General features: G+C 36.9%; 2 protein-coding genes and 1 long non-coding RNA gene across 3 annotated transcripts in view; 2 read left to right on the forward strand and 1 right to left on the reverse strand.

The window, feature by feature from the left end:
• The window catches only part of LOC309494003, a 195,783-nt gene that overhangs the window by 174,167 nt on the left and 6,705 nt on the right, over nt 1-14,911 (reverse strand). The window lies entirely within an intron of this gene.
• Nucleotides 1-14,911, forward strand: part of LOC309493630 (uncharacterized protein) — a 456,302-nt gene that overhangs the window by 150,532 nt on the left and 290,859 nt on the right. The gene's annotated exons all lie outside the window — the stretch shown is intronic.
• LOC309494705 (adhesion G protein-coupled receptor E3-like) lies at nt 127-8,376 on the forward strand (the record flags this gene model as incomplete). Its single annotated transcript, XM_082164117.1, has 11 exons — nt 127-325; nt 470-659; nt 1,376-1,495; nt 1,621-1,802; nt 1,910-2,071; nt 2,147-2,353; nt 2,431-2,663; nt 4,143-4,209; nt 4,293-4,384; nt 4,466-4,628; nt 8,320-8,376. The coding sequence occupies exons 2-11, from the start codon at nt 491-493 to the stop codon at nt 8,374-8,376; spliced, it is 1,452 nt and encodes a 483-aa protein (XP_082020243.1). The 5' UTR covers nt 127-325; nt 470-490.

Raw genomic sequence — 14,911 nt, forward strand, 5'->3', positions numbered from 1 at the left:
AAGTTTGTTAGTTTGGATACAAACACTGTCCACGGTAGCGAGCAAAATACAGAAAAGCACCTTTGGAAAAGTATTTTCATTTACACCAGTAGGTGGCTACAAATGTTTAAAAAAAATGTATGTCATTGAATCATTTGTTAAAGAAATTCATTCAAAAACACTGTCTGTGTCTCATTTCAGAGGCACTCAGCATACCCGGTTAAAGTCATCGCTCACACATCCTCAAATTATGTCTTCTCAATTTTGATTTCAGAGTCTGACTGAATGCCTTCAAAATCTTCTTGAGCAGATCGAGAACATTACAGCTCAAGAGCTTCCTTTGGCTGTAAGTCTTCAAGTGTATTTTTAAAAATAAAATAATCAAATCAAATGTAATTGTCAGTTACATGATTGACATCGCAGGTCTGATTAATTGGCTTTCTTAATATTTACATGTACAGTAATTGTATTTTTCTGATCAATAAATTAGAATGTGACCGATATTTTGAATATGGTCCTCAACGCTTCAGGAGAGATTTTAGAGTCTTCATCATCGGTCAGCCTAGCTGAACTAGCCTCCTATGGGAACCGTGTGTTAAAAGCCAACGAGAAACTCATCTCTACATTGGTGAAGCCGACAGACACAAATGACAGTGTCAGTTTTACTCTTGCTGCTGTTGGTGAGTGGAGAAACTATTATTGATGATGAAACTGAGATTATATATGATATCAGGGAGTTTATATAGTCTAGAGCAGGGGTTCTCAACTCTGGACCACGAGATCCACTTTCCTGGAGTTTAGCTCCAACCCTAATCAAACACACCTGAACAAGCTAATCAATGTCTTCATGATTACTACAATGTTACAGGCACACAGCAAAATCCCCAGTGTTAAATCAACACTGCTCGGAGTACATATTGTCCCAATCTAAAGAGTGTTAAAAGTGTTAAAGTAAATGAGATAATTGAGTGATTAATTAAGAGATGATTGAGCATTAGTGATGAACACCCGCTTCAGCCACAGCCTTAGGGTCTGTTTACACGACACTGTTTTCAACTAAAAACGTAAAACGTTTTTTACTTAAGTTTTGGCCGTTCGTTTCCACGACAACAGCGTTTTGGGTGCCTGAAAATGCAAAGTTTTGAAAACTCAAAGGAAACCCTTCTCAGTTTTAAGCATTTCGTTGTCGTGTAAACATACCCTAAGATGAATCAACTGAAGATAAAAGAGGACATTACATCTGTCAAGATCTCATCAGAGGAGGATTAAACAACTCAAACAGCATTACCAGATTGACTTAATTTAACTCTGGGGATTTTGCTGTGTACAAAGTAAACTGATTAGTTCAAACTAGTGATTAGATGAAATAGTTATAACTTCTTATTTTCTAAATCAGAGGTTGAAGTCTTCATGGTTGGACCCAATGTCACCTTAGATAAAATCCCTCGACTTGACACGACAAATTCTTCTGTGGACATCGATCTCATTGGGATCGCCAAGAACAACAATGAAACAAGTATGTGAGATGTGTTTTAATACAACATTTTTAATAAAACATTTTTAGAAGATATATCACTAAACCATATTTACCAAAGATTTTTATTGTGTTGAATACAAGTGTCTTCTGTTTCTGTCACACAGGATCAGCTGCTGTGGCTTTCATGAGTTATAACACAATGGAGAATCTACTGAAGCCAGACTTCTTCAACACATCAAATGACACGATTAAAACCATGATGTCCACTGTGATCTCAGCTACTCTTCCCAAAACCACCAACACTAAACTCACCAAACCAGTCAACTTCACCCTTAAACACATCAGAGTGAGAGACTGAAATTTGTTTTTGTCCAACCTGAGAACTGATGAACATCTGAAAATCATATTTTCAGTGTTGTTATATTTTCTGCATGTTCTTTCTTCTTTCTGCAGGAGTTTGACCCCAACGGTTCTCTGTCCTGTGTATACTGGAATATCAGCGAGTGGATTGTAGATGGTTGTTCTGTTTTAAAGACCAACAGCAGCTACACTGTGTGTTCCTGTGTTCATCTGTCCACATTCGCTCTCATCATGCAAACCAGCCGCCCATCAGAGGTACGAGAACATTTATAGTGAGCCCTGAAGAACAGCACAGATTTGGCACTCATGTACTCTGACATGTTTTCTCAGAGCGACTCACTGCTGGACCTGTTGAATTTGGTGTGTGTGATCGTGGGGCTGATGTTCTTCAGTTTGGCCCTGTTGACCTTTGCCCTTTGTCAGTGGAGTCCTGGAGTGAATAATGTGGCTCGAATCAACCTCTGCCTGAGTCTTCTGTTGGCTCACCTTCTGTTCCTGCTCACACAACAGTTCCTGAGCCTCATACGCCCTCATCAGGTGAGAATGATGAAGGAGCCCTACAGCTCAGCACAGTCTCACTGAGAATCACCATAACCGTCTCTCATGATCTCCAGGTGTTGTGTGCCGTGATATCAGGTGTGCTGCACTTCCTCTTTCTCTCCGGCTTTGTGTGGATGTTCATTGAAGCTGTGCTGCTCTTCATCTGTGTGAAGAACCTATCACAGATCAGCTCCAAAAAGAGGGAGGTGCTTAGCAGTGGATTCCTGTGTGTGATTGGATATACGGTTGCTCTGGTTGTGGTAGCCGTGTCTGTCGGGCTGCTTCCTGAAGGATACGGCAGCGAACAGTGAGTTGTTGTTGTTGAAAGTCAATTTGATTACAAGCAAATAAGGCAGCTCTGGGCTTTCGTGACATTTTTTGTCATCTGATAAAATACAAGTCTATATGCACTTATAAGACATGACCTGAACGAACCATCACTCATTAATTTAACGATCACTCATTAACGTCTCGTTACTACATCATGGCTTCTCCATGACTTCTTTAGTAAAAACTCTCCCCAAAACTTTTTTTGGGTCCTAAGGTTTTAAACTCAAATGTTTGTCCAGCCTCCTGGATGAGTTCTGACCAATTAGACACTGTCTTTATTTGAGAGGTGGCATTTTCTTCACCTCTCATCGTCAATCATGCGTTATCTGTGATCTCCTTACTCTCCAGCTCTAGCATAGGGTACAGAGGCCACAGTTTAGTCATCATTCCTATTATAAGAATACTAAATATTTTACACAGATTTCAACCAAGCCATCTTTTGAATTAAGAACATACGATCATACTGATAGGAAATAAGACACACTTTCAATCAAACATCTAATAGTTATAACAATTACATGGCTTCTATGTGATCTAAGCATAATAAACAAAAATATAGGTTTTAGACACAATATAGAATTATGTAGTTGAGCGATGTTTGATAATAAGTCCATCAAGAATTTGTTTTGAGATGATTTTATGTATTTTTATATGTAAAGTCTCAGTCTCTGTGGTTTTAAGAGATGTCAACCCTGGGGTCGTTCAGAATTCCTTAAGAAGAAGGAACATTTTACTCTACTGAGCAGTTGGAAGTACACTGTTTTGTTTTGTTTTTTACAGTGCAAAATCCATATATTTAACAGTATTTTACAGTAAAAAATCCTGTGAGAGCTATTACAGTTTTGTTTTGTTTTGTTGTTTTTTACAGTGCATGCTAGGAGCCACCATAGAATCAGTCTCATAGCTACCATCATGCATTGCGGCAATAAGTTTGTCACCAATGTTGAGATTCAAACGCTCATTCTTGATATCTGTGTGTATTCAGATGATGTTACTTCTCAAAAAACAATTGTGATCAGTTATTCATATTTTTTTCAAATTAGTACACCAGTGTTGAAACTCTAGCTGTGTAGTCATGGGGCTACATGTAATAAATTATGTGAAATTGTTAACACATAACCTATTAAATCGCAAACTTGACTTTGATTGAGATCAGTGAACGAGACAATTACATGATGGATAGATACATCATCATTAAGTAGCCCTTATCACCTGATCATGTTTTCTATTACTGTTCTTCCACAATAAAAACAGTTACAGCAGCCAGAGAAAAGCTATTGTTAAAAAAAAAATAGTCAAATCATAAATATATAAACAGTAGTGTTCATTTTACTTTTTTTGGCACGCTATTTCAGAGTTATCCACAAGATTAAAATCTGTAATATTTCAGCACTCAACACCAGAAATAGCAGTTTTGATATTCTTCTAGTTCTTATATTATGTTTCCTCTAAACAGTTGCTGGATTAAAATGGATAAAGGTTTTATCTGGAGTTTTCTGGGTCCTGTTTGTGTGATATTAGCAGTAAGCACATTTCTTATTTCTCATGATTTAAATTTGTATTAAAGGGAAAACAAGGTGATTATTTATTATTTTGTACTTTCCAGTTAAACATGATTCTCTTCATCAACATCATCATCAATCTGAACTCAACTCTCAAAAATCTGAACGCTGAAGTTTCACAGATGAAACAAACCAAGTAACAAACATTCAGATGCAAACACTATAATACATATATTTAATAAATAAATATCTGTTAATTTTCTTTCTTTCTCTGCAGTGTTATGACATTTAAAACACTGGCTCAGTTTGTGGTTCTTGGTTGCCCCTGGATTCTGGGTTTCTTCACTAATGGCAGGAAGGAGCTGGAGATCCTCTTCCTGATTTTGAACTCCCAACAGGGAACCTTCATCTTCCTGATCTATTGTGTCCTCAATAATGAGGTCAGACATCACTCAATTTACCACTGAATATGAAAGATATGAACTGAATTACAACTGTTCTTATTTTGGTAATCCATGTCTTTTATAGAGAAATGTTGGAGTTTCCATTTCATTTCTGTGACGGAATGTTCAATTGAGTCAAAACTATTCAAACTCCAACTGTCAAATTCTATATTAAACAGACTGATCTGTCTGTCTGATTGCATGGTATTCATATTGGCATTCATATCAAGCTCCAAGCTTTTAAAATGACTTCAAACTTTTAGACCTGGCTTTCTCAAGCTTTTTTCTATTTTGTTCTCTGTAATTAGGTCCATTTTTGTTGGATTCTCTGATAAAGAGGCAAAACAAGCAGCACTGGCATATAACAACCCAGCAAACATTTCAATGTGGGCGTAACTATTTAACATAAGTTCTTCTTCCTGGTTATGTGTGAGAATAAAGTTAATGCCTCCAAATGTCAAACAAATAATCCAGCCAACATGTCCATGGTACATGGTTTCTGCTTGGGCAACCCAAATGGGGCCCATATAAATTCTTCCATCGGATCCACATGGGCCCCATGTACACAGCAAAATCCCCAGTGTTAAATTAACACTCCTCAGTGTACATATGTGTCCACACTACAGGGTGTTGAAACTAACACTGAAGCAGTGTTGAAGTTAATGAGATAATTAAGTGATACATCAGCTGATAACAAGCAGAATCACTGAAACAACAAGAACAGAAAAAAAGAGAAGAGATGCGCAGAAACTACGGCTGACTTCCAGCCACAGCCTTAGGCCTCATTTACACTGTCAGTGAAATGTGACCCAATTCTGATTTTTGCTCATATGTGACACAGATCGGATGTGTTCCGTGTAAACAGAAAAAAAACGCATGCATTCGGATATTTCGAGATCGGTTTCAGGCCTCGTTCATATCTGGAAATAAACCAGATATCTATCAGATATGTGCCAATGCGACCGTCATGTAAACAGGCAGAAGGGAATCTGAGGCATTAGGCTACGGCTCTGTGGTTTAATGACAAGATCACCCCAACGCCCATCTGCAAAGGGATGGATGGCCCGACGAAACCACGTGTCGTCGTAGGAGAGGAATGTAGGCAAACGTTGACACAACATATCAAAGGTTAGTTTGCTCATCCTAAAATTTGAGACCCACTACTCCTCGTTAAAGCCCGCCACTATCTCATTAAAGTGCGTATCTACAGCACAAATTTTATTTCTTGTGCAATTTACACCAAAAATAGTTGTTGCGTGCATATGATACACAGTTTCCGGGTGCATATGGTATGCACTTAATGGCATGTAATACCCACACACTTCACACCCCTAATCCTACCCAATGGGTTTACAGTGTGTATCATGCATGCAGAAACTATTTTTGCAGTATAAATGGCACGAGAAATAAAATTAGTGGTATAGATATACGCACTTTCCCCGTATCCCATCGTGAGATCTCTCTCGCACACAATAACTGAAGCATACGCAGGCTGCAATGATGGCACTTTTCGTCCTCCTCCGCCTCAAAGTCATGGTTATGTTTGGCGAACTTCGCATAATCTGTGCAAGAACCCCCTTTAAGCATGTAGTAGGCCTATGTCAAGTGTAAACACATGAATCGGACATGGGTCACAATTGAAAGAACGTGTAAACGGACGGTCAAAAAGGATATAGGCAACAAATCAGAATTGGGCATCAAGACCTGCAGTGTAAATGAGGCCCAAGATGAAATCAACTGAAGAGAAAAGAAGACATTAAATATGTGAAGATCTCAGCAGAGGAGGATTAAACAACTCCACAAACAGCATTACCAGCTTCACTTTTTACTAACCAGACTGACTTTATTTCTGTCACACATCTACAGAAGTTCGTATGTGTTCTTAAGTCAGTTGTAGTTCTTGTTTCGTTTTTTTTCTGTTCTTGTTGTTTCAGTGATTCTGCTTGTTATCATCAGCTGTCTTCAATAATGATCTATTATCACCTAATTTATCACTTAATTATCTCATTAACTTTAACACTGCTTCAGTGGGAGAAAATTAGGCCCCATTTAATAATTTATTTAAAGATTCCAGTGGGTCAAATAATGATAAAAAAATAAAAAATAAACACTTTCCAGTAAATTAACAGTAAATTCCTAATTTTCCTTTTGCCATTACAAATGTGTCTTATAAACCCACAGTTAAAGGTAGGGTAGGTAATCATTTTTCTAAAAAAAAAACATTCCAAATTTGTTTAAACTGTCTTTATATACCAATACATAATTAAAATGTAAGTACTCTGAAAAAGAAAATTTAAAAATCGAGTGACTGTAGACCTTTTAATCTGCAATAAACACAGCTCATTATTTCCATTCACTCCACCCCCTCCCTTCTGAGCTCCTTCCAAAGCCACGCCCCCAAAACACATGAACGCGCGACGCCAAACGCTCAGGCTGGAACAAGACGCATTTATCACCTGAGACGAGTGGAGAGGAAGGAGCGCAGTACATACAGTGACATCATGTCAGAATCACATGTAATAAAATACCTAACTTTATTACAATGAATATAAACAAATAAGATTTCTTTTAGTACTCACTATCAAGCTAGCATATCGATAATGGTAAAGTTTCATTCGGTAACAAGCTATATTTATAAGGCAAAACTAAAAACAGGTTGCATTGATACACGTTTTTCCATTACCATCAGTTACACTGTGATGAAGATGAATTTCGTGTAATATTCATAACATATACGGTGTTTTGCATGTAAGAGTTTCCATGATGAAAACATTGTTGACTCTAATGAAGACTAACGTACACTCCGAGTCCGGAGAAAAGCACCGCATCGTCGGCTCGAGGACAGGTCCGGGGTTGAGGGCGAAGCAGAGGAGGTCGTTCAAGAGTGCGGGCAGGGTCCGAGGAAGTAGTTTTTGCCTTGTTTGCCTTCGCTGACTGCATATGCAGGTGCTTTGAGCTGAATATTTCCGGGAACGGTGACATGTGATGAGTGCACGCCGGGCAGCGCGCGCAGTGGGGCTCGGGCACGAGACATGAAGGCATCTGATTGGTTCTTTACATTCGCACCGAATGGCAGTGATTGGTCAGAGTTTTTACTGTCCTGCAGCTGCTACAGAGGTCTGATTTTTTTCATTCCTTTTTCTAAACACATAATGTATTGACTACTATCAGGATGGAAGGACCATTTCACCCAGTATAAAAAAAGTGTTTCTGAACAGGATTACCTACCCTACCTTTAAAGCAGCCAGAGAAAAACTAATGTTAAAGAGTCAATGGTCAAGAGCCCAACTAAAGTAAATGCCATAATTGCCCATTGCAGGGTCCAAGTGACAGCCCATCAAAAACCCACATGTTGTCTGGGGTCTGATCTGTCTGTCTGACTGCATGGCATTAATGATTTCAAACTCCAAGTTTTTAAAACTTCTTCAAACATTTAGGCCCGGCTTTTTCAACCTCTTTTCTATTTTGTCGTCAGTAGTTCAGCCATTATATGATCCTGTTCTGTGGGAAAATGTTTCACTCTCTCCAAAGACAGTATTTGGAAGAATATTATCAGTGTTTACTTCTGAAAGTCTCTTAAAATACAATTTATTTCATGTTAATTATAAAGAAATTCCATTGTGGTTCATGAGTTTCAGAGGTTAATTGATGTCAGTCACTCAGCTCCTCTCGTCTCATTCTTGTCCAGGTCAGACAGCAGTTCAGGAAGTTCTTCAGATGTCTTTGCTGTGTCAAACAAAACTGAGGATTACAGCAATCACGATCAGGAAATAAAAAAGTGTCATTATTATACATGTATTTTATAAAAGAATAGATGTTTTTTTTTATTTATTTTTTATTTTTTACCGACACGTAGGTCACCCATACTCTGAATTAGTCCTCTGCATTTAACCTGTTCAAGTTAGTGTACACACATTCCCTGATAGCAGACCAACATTGAATCAAGGTTGAAACTTAACATTGATAGATAAATAGATCAAGATGGACATAAAATCGATACTTGTTCAACTTAAATTAAATCACTTTTTACACATTTACGCATTTTACATCGAATCAACATTGAAACAATAACAAATCAATCTTGCTTCATGTACAACAGGATCTTAAATAAATCTTAAATCTTAAAGCAGAATTGGCATAATGAGAATTGACAGAAAAAAAAGTCAAACTGGTTTGTAATTAGTGAAGATGGAAAAGCTGTTTTTTGAGCTGTTTATTCAACAGGTTTGGAGGTTTTTATTATTTTTTGCCATGTTATGTTCAGCCCTTCATGGCCTCTGACTGAAAGAAATCAAAAAGGACATGATTTTACTTTATTACCCAGTTTGTGGAAAATTGTCTCTTCACCATAAAATACATCACAGACAATATGCAAATATAAATAAGACATACAACTCTATTTTAAAATATATATATATATACTGGCATAAAATCCTGCTGTACACAAAGCAAGATTGATTTGATATTGTTTCAATGTTGATTCAATGTAAATAAAATGATTTAATTTAAGTTGAACAAAATCAACTTTCTGCAAATGATAGAAAAACATGTTTTATAGGTGTCTTCTTATTTTATTGCTGTCAATGTTACTGGTGTAAAGCTGAAAAACGTATCAATTACTGTTGTAACCAACGCTCCCTAATGGAGGGAAGGGAGATGTTGTGTTGAACCGACACTAGGGGTCGCTCTTGAGAGCCCCAATAAATTCTGATGCATCCAGAAAAGGCCAATGAAATTGGCGAGCAATGCCCTGCACATACGGGTCACTGATTCTTGAGAGTCGGGACAAAACACGTTTTAAAAAACTTTTTTGTAAAATACACACTATATCAATTAGTTTCTGCAGAGAAAGGTCTTAGCTATTTAACCATGTAAAGGAACAGGATCTAAATAAAAACACATTTTTAACAAATAAACATGTTTCCCTTCAGAACTGGATTTTTGTCAACTCCGTCAGACACACTTACAAGTATACAATTTTAATTATTCAAATCCAACAAGAATCTAAAGTTCTGAAGTATATTGTAATAGTGTTTAGTTACTCTGATATGTAAAAAAAATACAATATATAAACTTAAGTTGTGATTTCACACTATTCTGAAAACTCAGATTTCTAAATATTTGCATTTTCAAACATTGATTTTAATTTCAATATTGTAAAAACAAATTCCTTAAATAAATAAAACATAAGAGGATGTAGATCAGATGGTCCTTTATTACAAAAACAACATAAACTGAAGGAAGAATATTTGTTTTTCCCCCAAAAATAACAAAAACATTCATACATCCAACGCTGTTGACGAAGATCTGACGGTGTTGATGGAAAAACTGACGGTGTTGACACATTTTTTTTTTATGTTTTACCTCCGATTTGTGAAATGTTCACCTGTTTGTCATGATATGTTCTGACAATAAAGAGTAGTTTAAAACCACAATTAACACTCTGTTTTATACAACTTTCACTTAGGAGCAAAAATCTGCCTTTAAACCTGAAAGAAATAAAGATTTGACATTTATCATGATAATTATCGATATTGACTGATAAAAAAATAAATAATTACAGTGATAATTTCTTTTGCCCATATCGCCCAGCCCTACACTGGCTTCTCATTTCCCTATCTCTGTCTCTACATATAAATATATATATTAAAGTGCTGGCAAAGTTACACGTTACACAATAATAAGCAGACCACTGCCTGCCCATTCTCTACAAGTCAGATGCGTACGGGTAAATAATGTAATGCATGCTATGTATGTGCATTTATGTGTAAATAAAACCCTGAAATAACAGTTTAACCCTTCACTATATTCACAAATAATATTATATTCGCACATTAAGAGGTTATTGGTGGATTTGTCAACTCTGTCAGACATAGAACCTGACGGAGTTGATGACTGACGGAGTTGACGTAAGGGCATGTATTTTCCCGCCAAAACATGTATTGTACACTGCAGCTAGGTAGTTTTTCCTCAGTTGCTAGCTGTCCCAATAACCTCACTAAAATGCTTAAATTCAATCCACTATGGTTTAAAAAAAAGTATCTTAACAGAAAGATTGTATTGACATGGTGCAGCTGTGACCATAGGAATATTGACATTGTTTGTCTAAAATATAAAAAAATATATAAAAATGTACCAGAGCATGTGTGGTAGTGCTGCATTCACCACAGGCAGGGAGATGAAAAGGGGTCCTCAGGGATATAGCTGGCCATGCTATTTCCTGATTTAAAGAGCTTTATGAAAAAATCTGACGGAGTTGACAGAAACCGAGGACACAACTTTAATAGGCAGATTTTTATGGAAAATATTGTTTGATGTTCACTTCATGCAATGTTTTTTTTTATATTTATACCCCTTATTTTTTATTTGATATATAAATGTTTTCACAATTTAGAGCTTTTTTAAAGTTTTTTGGGATGGTTAATATTGTGACCTCTTGCTGAGGACAAGTGCAATAACATGGACCTTCTAACCACAGACCATACATTTAAACAAATTTTCCCCAAAAAGATAAAAAGGGTTATTCTTAAAATCAGATAGGTAAATACAATTCCTTTAGATTTAACTTTGTAAGTATGTCAATCATGATGAATTTCTTAATTTTTGCTATAAATTAGACTTTTCTATGTGGGACATGTTTTGTCCCGACTCTCAAGAATCAGTAGAGGCCAGCGTGGCACTGCTTATTTAGGTTTGTTCTCAGGAGACGAGACAGTGTATCAACACTCAGCAGCAGTTCAGAGTTGTACTACGACCCCTATACGACATCGAACATGCCTAGTGGCATCTGGTCAATAGAAAAAATTGCTCCCCTCTTCTTTCCAGATGGGGGTTCCAGTGGCCTGTTGATGGCCTCGACCACCAAAGTGGACATTGCCCAACCCAGAGACTGTGCCGTCACTTTCGTAGCCCCGAGGGCATAATCAGTTCCTGCATCTTATCTGGATCGGGACCACCCTCGTGCAGATCTCTTGTAGGCTTGAGCCCTTTTCGCTCTATCTTTACCCTATCTAATTATATGTAAGTGTGAACTTGTGAAATACCCGTATGTCCTGGGCGTGGCCAGCTATGCAAATTTTGCTTGCCGATATCATTGTCCTATTCTGAATAGGTGAGGTTATTTGGGCAATCAAGAGCGACAACTAGTGTCAGTTTGACACTGTTTTATTTAAACATGTAGGATTTTCTTGGTGGAGGGTGAAAAGCATAATTTTATAGATTCCTGGATAATCAAACTATTTTTTTCTGTTAAATGTTGCGAATTAAAAAAAAAGTGAGTGAATGTGTGCATGGTAAAGGGAAATTAATTTACATTGTATGGAATCCTAGTTAAGTTGTAAAGTTTGTTAATCTTACACGTTTTGTGTGTGCGTGTAAGGAGTCTTCTCTTGTCTTCTGTAAAGAGAGAGGGCCAGAGTTGTTTTGGGTGTAGTAATATACATTTAAAACTAAACTATAAAAATTATTTACTGAAAAGCTAAGGTCTAAAAATGAAATGAGTAGATTAGATTTTGCTTTGTTTAGGTCACAGTTAAGTCTTTCCTATATTATTGTAATGTTTTTTTTATTTTTTATTATTATAATTTTTTTTTTTTACAAAATACCTTAATAAACAAAAAAATTATAACAAAAATGTAATAATTGTGTTTTAAAACATGATTTTTTCACATTCCACAAAAGAAGAGCGCCATAGACTGACTCTGATTTGAGAAGAATACCCTAGAAATATGAATTATTAAATCCAGCCATCTTCCACAGAATTTTTGTATTTAAATGTAACATAAATAACCCATAGAACGGCATATGCAAATTTTCTATATCTATCTATCTATCTATATCTATCCATCCATCCATCCATCCATATATATATATATATATATATATATATATATATATATATATATATATATATATATATATGAGGAGCTCTTTTCCAAAACGCTATAAATCCATTTAAATAGTTTTCAGGAAAATTACATTTTTTACCTAGACCCACACATTTTGTGAATATTCAATTTATCCTGTTAAAATGTTTGTTTTTTGGCTCAGTCTGAACATGTTGAACAATGATTATTAAATCAAACAACAATATTGTTGATGATAAATTCAAAGTTTTTTTTTTTTTTTTTTTTTGCTGTAAATCCATCCCTTTTTTTTTCCAAAACGCTATAAATCCATAAATATTTTCCAAAAATGGATGGTTTGTCTTTAAAAAAATAAAATAAAATAAAATTCAGTAATAAATACATCGGCATTCAGTAAAGTGTCGAACCCATAAAAAGTAGAACCGTTGTCCACTTTACATAAAACAAATCACGACATGACCTTGTGTGAGTGAAAGAGTGGGTGAGTGGCGTTCACACCAAACGCGAATAGAGCGTCTGGCGCAAGTGATTTTCATGTTTAGTCAATGTAAAGACGTGTTTACGCACGTCTGGAGGTTCTGCGGCGCGAATGAGGCGAATTGATCATCTGGCGCAATACGCGCGAGTGATTTGAGGGTGAGAGAGCGAGAGAACGAGAGAGAGAGAGAGAATTCTGATTAGTCCAGAGGATGTATCGCGTTTAAGCTAAAAATAGGTTTGGCGCTTATCGCGGTTTGGAAAAGAACTGCATCTTGCAGTACATTTTAAACAAGGAAATATAGCGATTTGGCATGACACATTGATGGAGCAGTGAATAGGTTCAGTACACAGCAAAATGACATGACAAACTCATTTTAATGGCGTTTATCGCGTTTGGGAAAAAGAGCTCTTCATCCCAGCGGGCACATTGATGTCAAAATTACGTCACAAAATAGGTCAAAAATGAAATTCATATTGACGTCAAAGTGTCGATGTCAATTTGATGTCAAGATTTTGACCTCTGCTGATGTCATTTTGATGTCATGCTTTGTTGGTATTTGATGTCAATTCAACATTTATTTGACGTCAAGATGTCATGATGTTGATCCCAGCAGGCACAGTATAGACTACAACGTCGGTCAGACGTTGGATTTTGGTTGAAAATAAAAGTCGGGTTGATGTCTAAATCCAATGTTTGTTTGACGTCAAGCTCCAACGTTGGGCAGTCGTTGAATTTTGGTTGGAATAAACCAAACAAAAAGGTGAAATGCACGGCCGTACACTTATTACCAGCTTCACTTAAAACTAACCAGATTTACTTTATTTAATTTCTGGTTTAATGAAATCATATTTTGTATTTTAAAGTCACCATGATGGTGGTTAGCATTTGCTTTAGTTGGACTCTTGACCCTTGACTTTTTAATATAATTTTTTCTCTGACTGCTATAATTGTGTGTTTATAAAGCACAATTGTTGTAGATAGAAAAGCCATGAGAAAATGAGATCAGGTGATATTTGCTGTTAATTGATGTGTTTCACAGATGAAAGCAGGTTCACACTGAGCACATGTGACAGACGTGACAGAGTCTGGAGATGTCGTGGAGAACTTTCTGCTGCCTGCAACATCTGTGAAGAGCACAGGGCGCCAGTGGCGAATTTGCCAATCTTGGTGTTCTCTGGCAAATGCCAAACGTCCTGCACGGTGTTGGGCTGTAAGCACAACCCTCACCTGTGGACGTCAGGCCCTCATACCCTCATGGAGTCTGTTTCTGACCGTTGGAGCAGACACATGCACATTTGTGGCCTGCTGGAGGTCCTTTTGCAGGGCTCTGGCAGTGCTCCTTGTGCTCATCCTTGCACAAAGGCGGAGGTAGCAGTCCTGCTGTTGGGTTGTTTCCCTCCTACGGCCTCCTCCACATCTCCTGATGTACTGGCCTGTCTCCTGGTAGCGCCTCCATGCTCTGGACACTACGCTGACAGACACAGCAAACCTTCTTGCCACAGCTTGCATTTGGATGAGCTGCACTACCTGAGCCACTTGTGTGGGTTGTAGACTCTGTCTCATGCTACCACTAGAGTGAAAGCACCGCCAGCATTCAAAACTGACCAAAACATCAGCCAGGAAGCATAGGAACTGAAAAGTGGTCTGTGGTCACCACCTGCAGAACCACTCCTTTATTGGAGAACAGTGATTGACTTGGAGTTTCATTGTGTTGTTTAAGTGTTCCCTTTATTTTTTTGAGCGCTGTGTGTATATATATATATATATATATATATATATATATATATATATATATATTTATATATTTATATATATATATGCATGCACTCATGGAAATCAACGTTCAGTGACGTTCAAGTGAAACAATGTTGATACAAATGATCTTTTAAAGAGTTGTTGAGTTTTATATTTATCAATAATGCTTTAATTCCTTA

Source organism: Leuciscus leuciscus (assembly GCF_965113295.1).
Source record: "Leuciscus leuciscus genome assembly, chromosome: 3".
Taxonomy (NCBI): domain Eukaryota; kingdom Metazoa; phylum Chordata; class Actinopteri; order Cypriniformes; family Leuciscidae; genus Leuciscus; species Leuciscus leuciscus.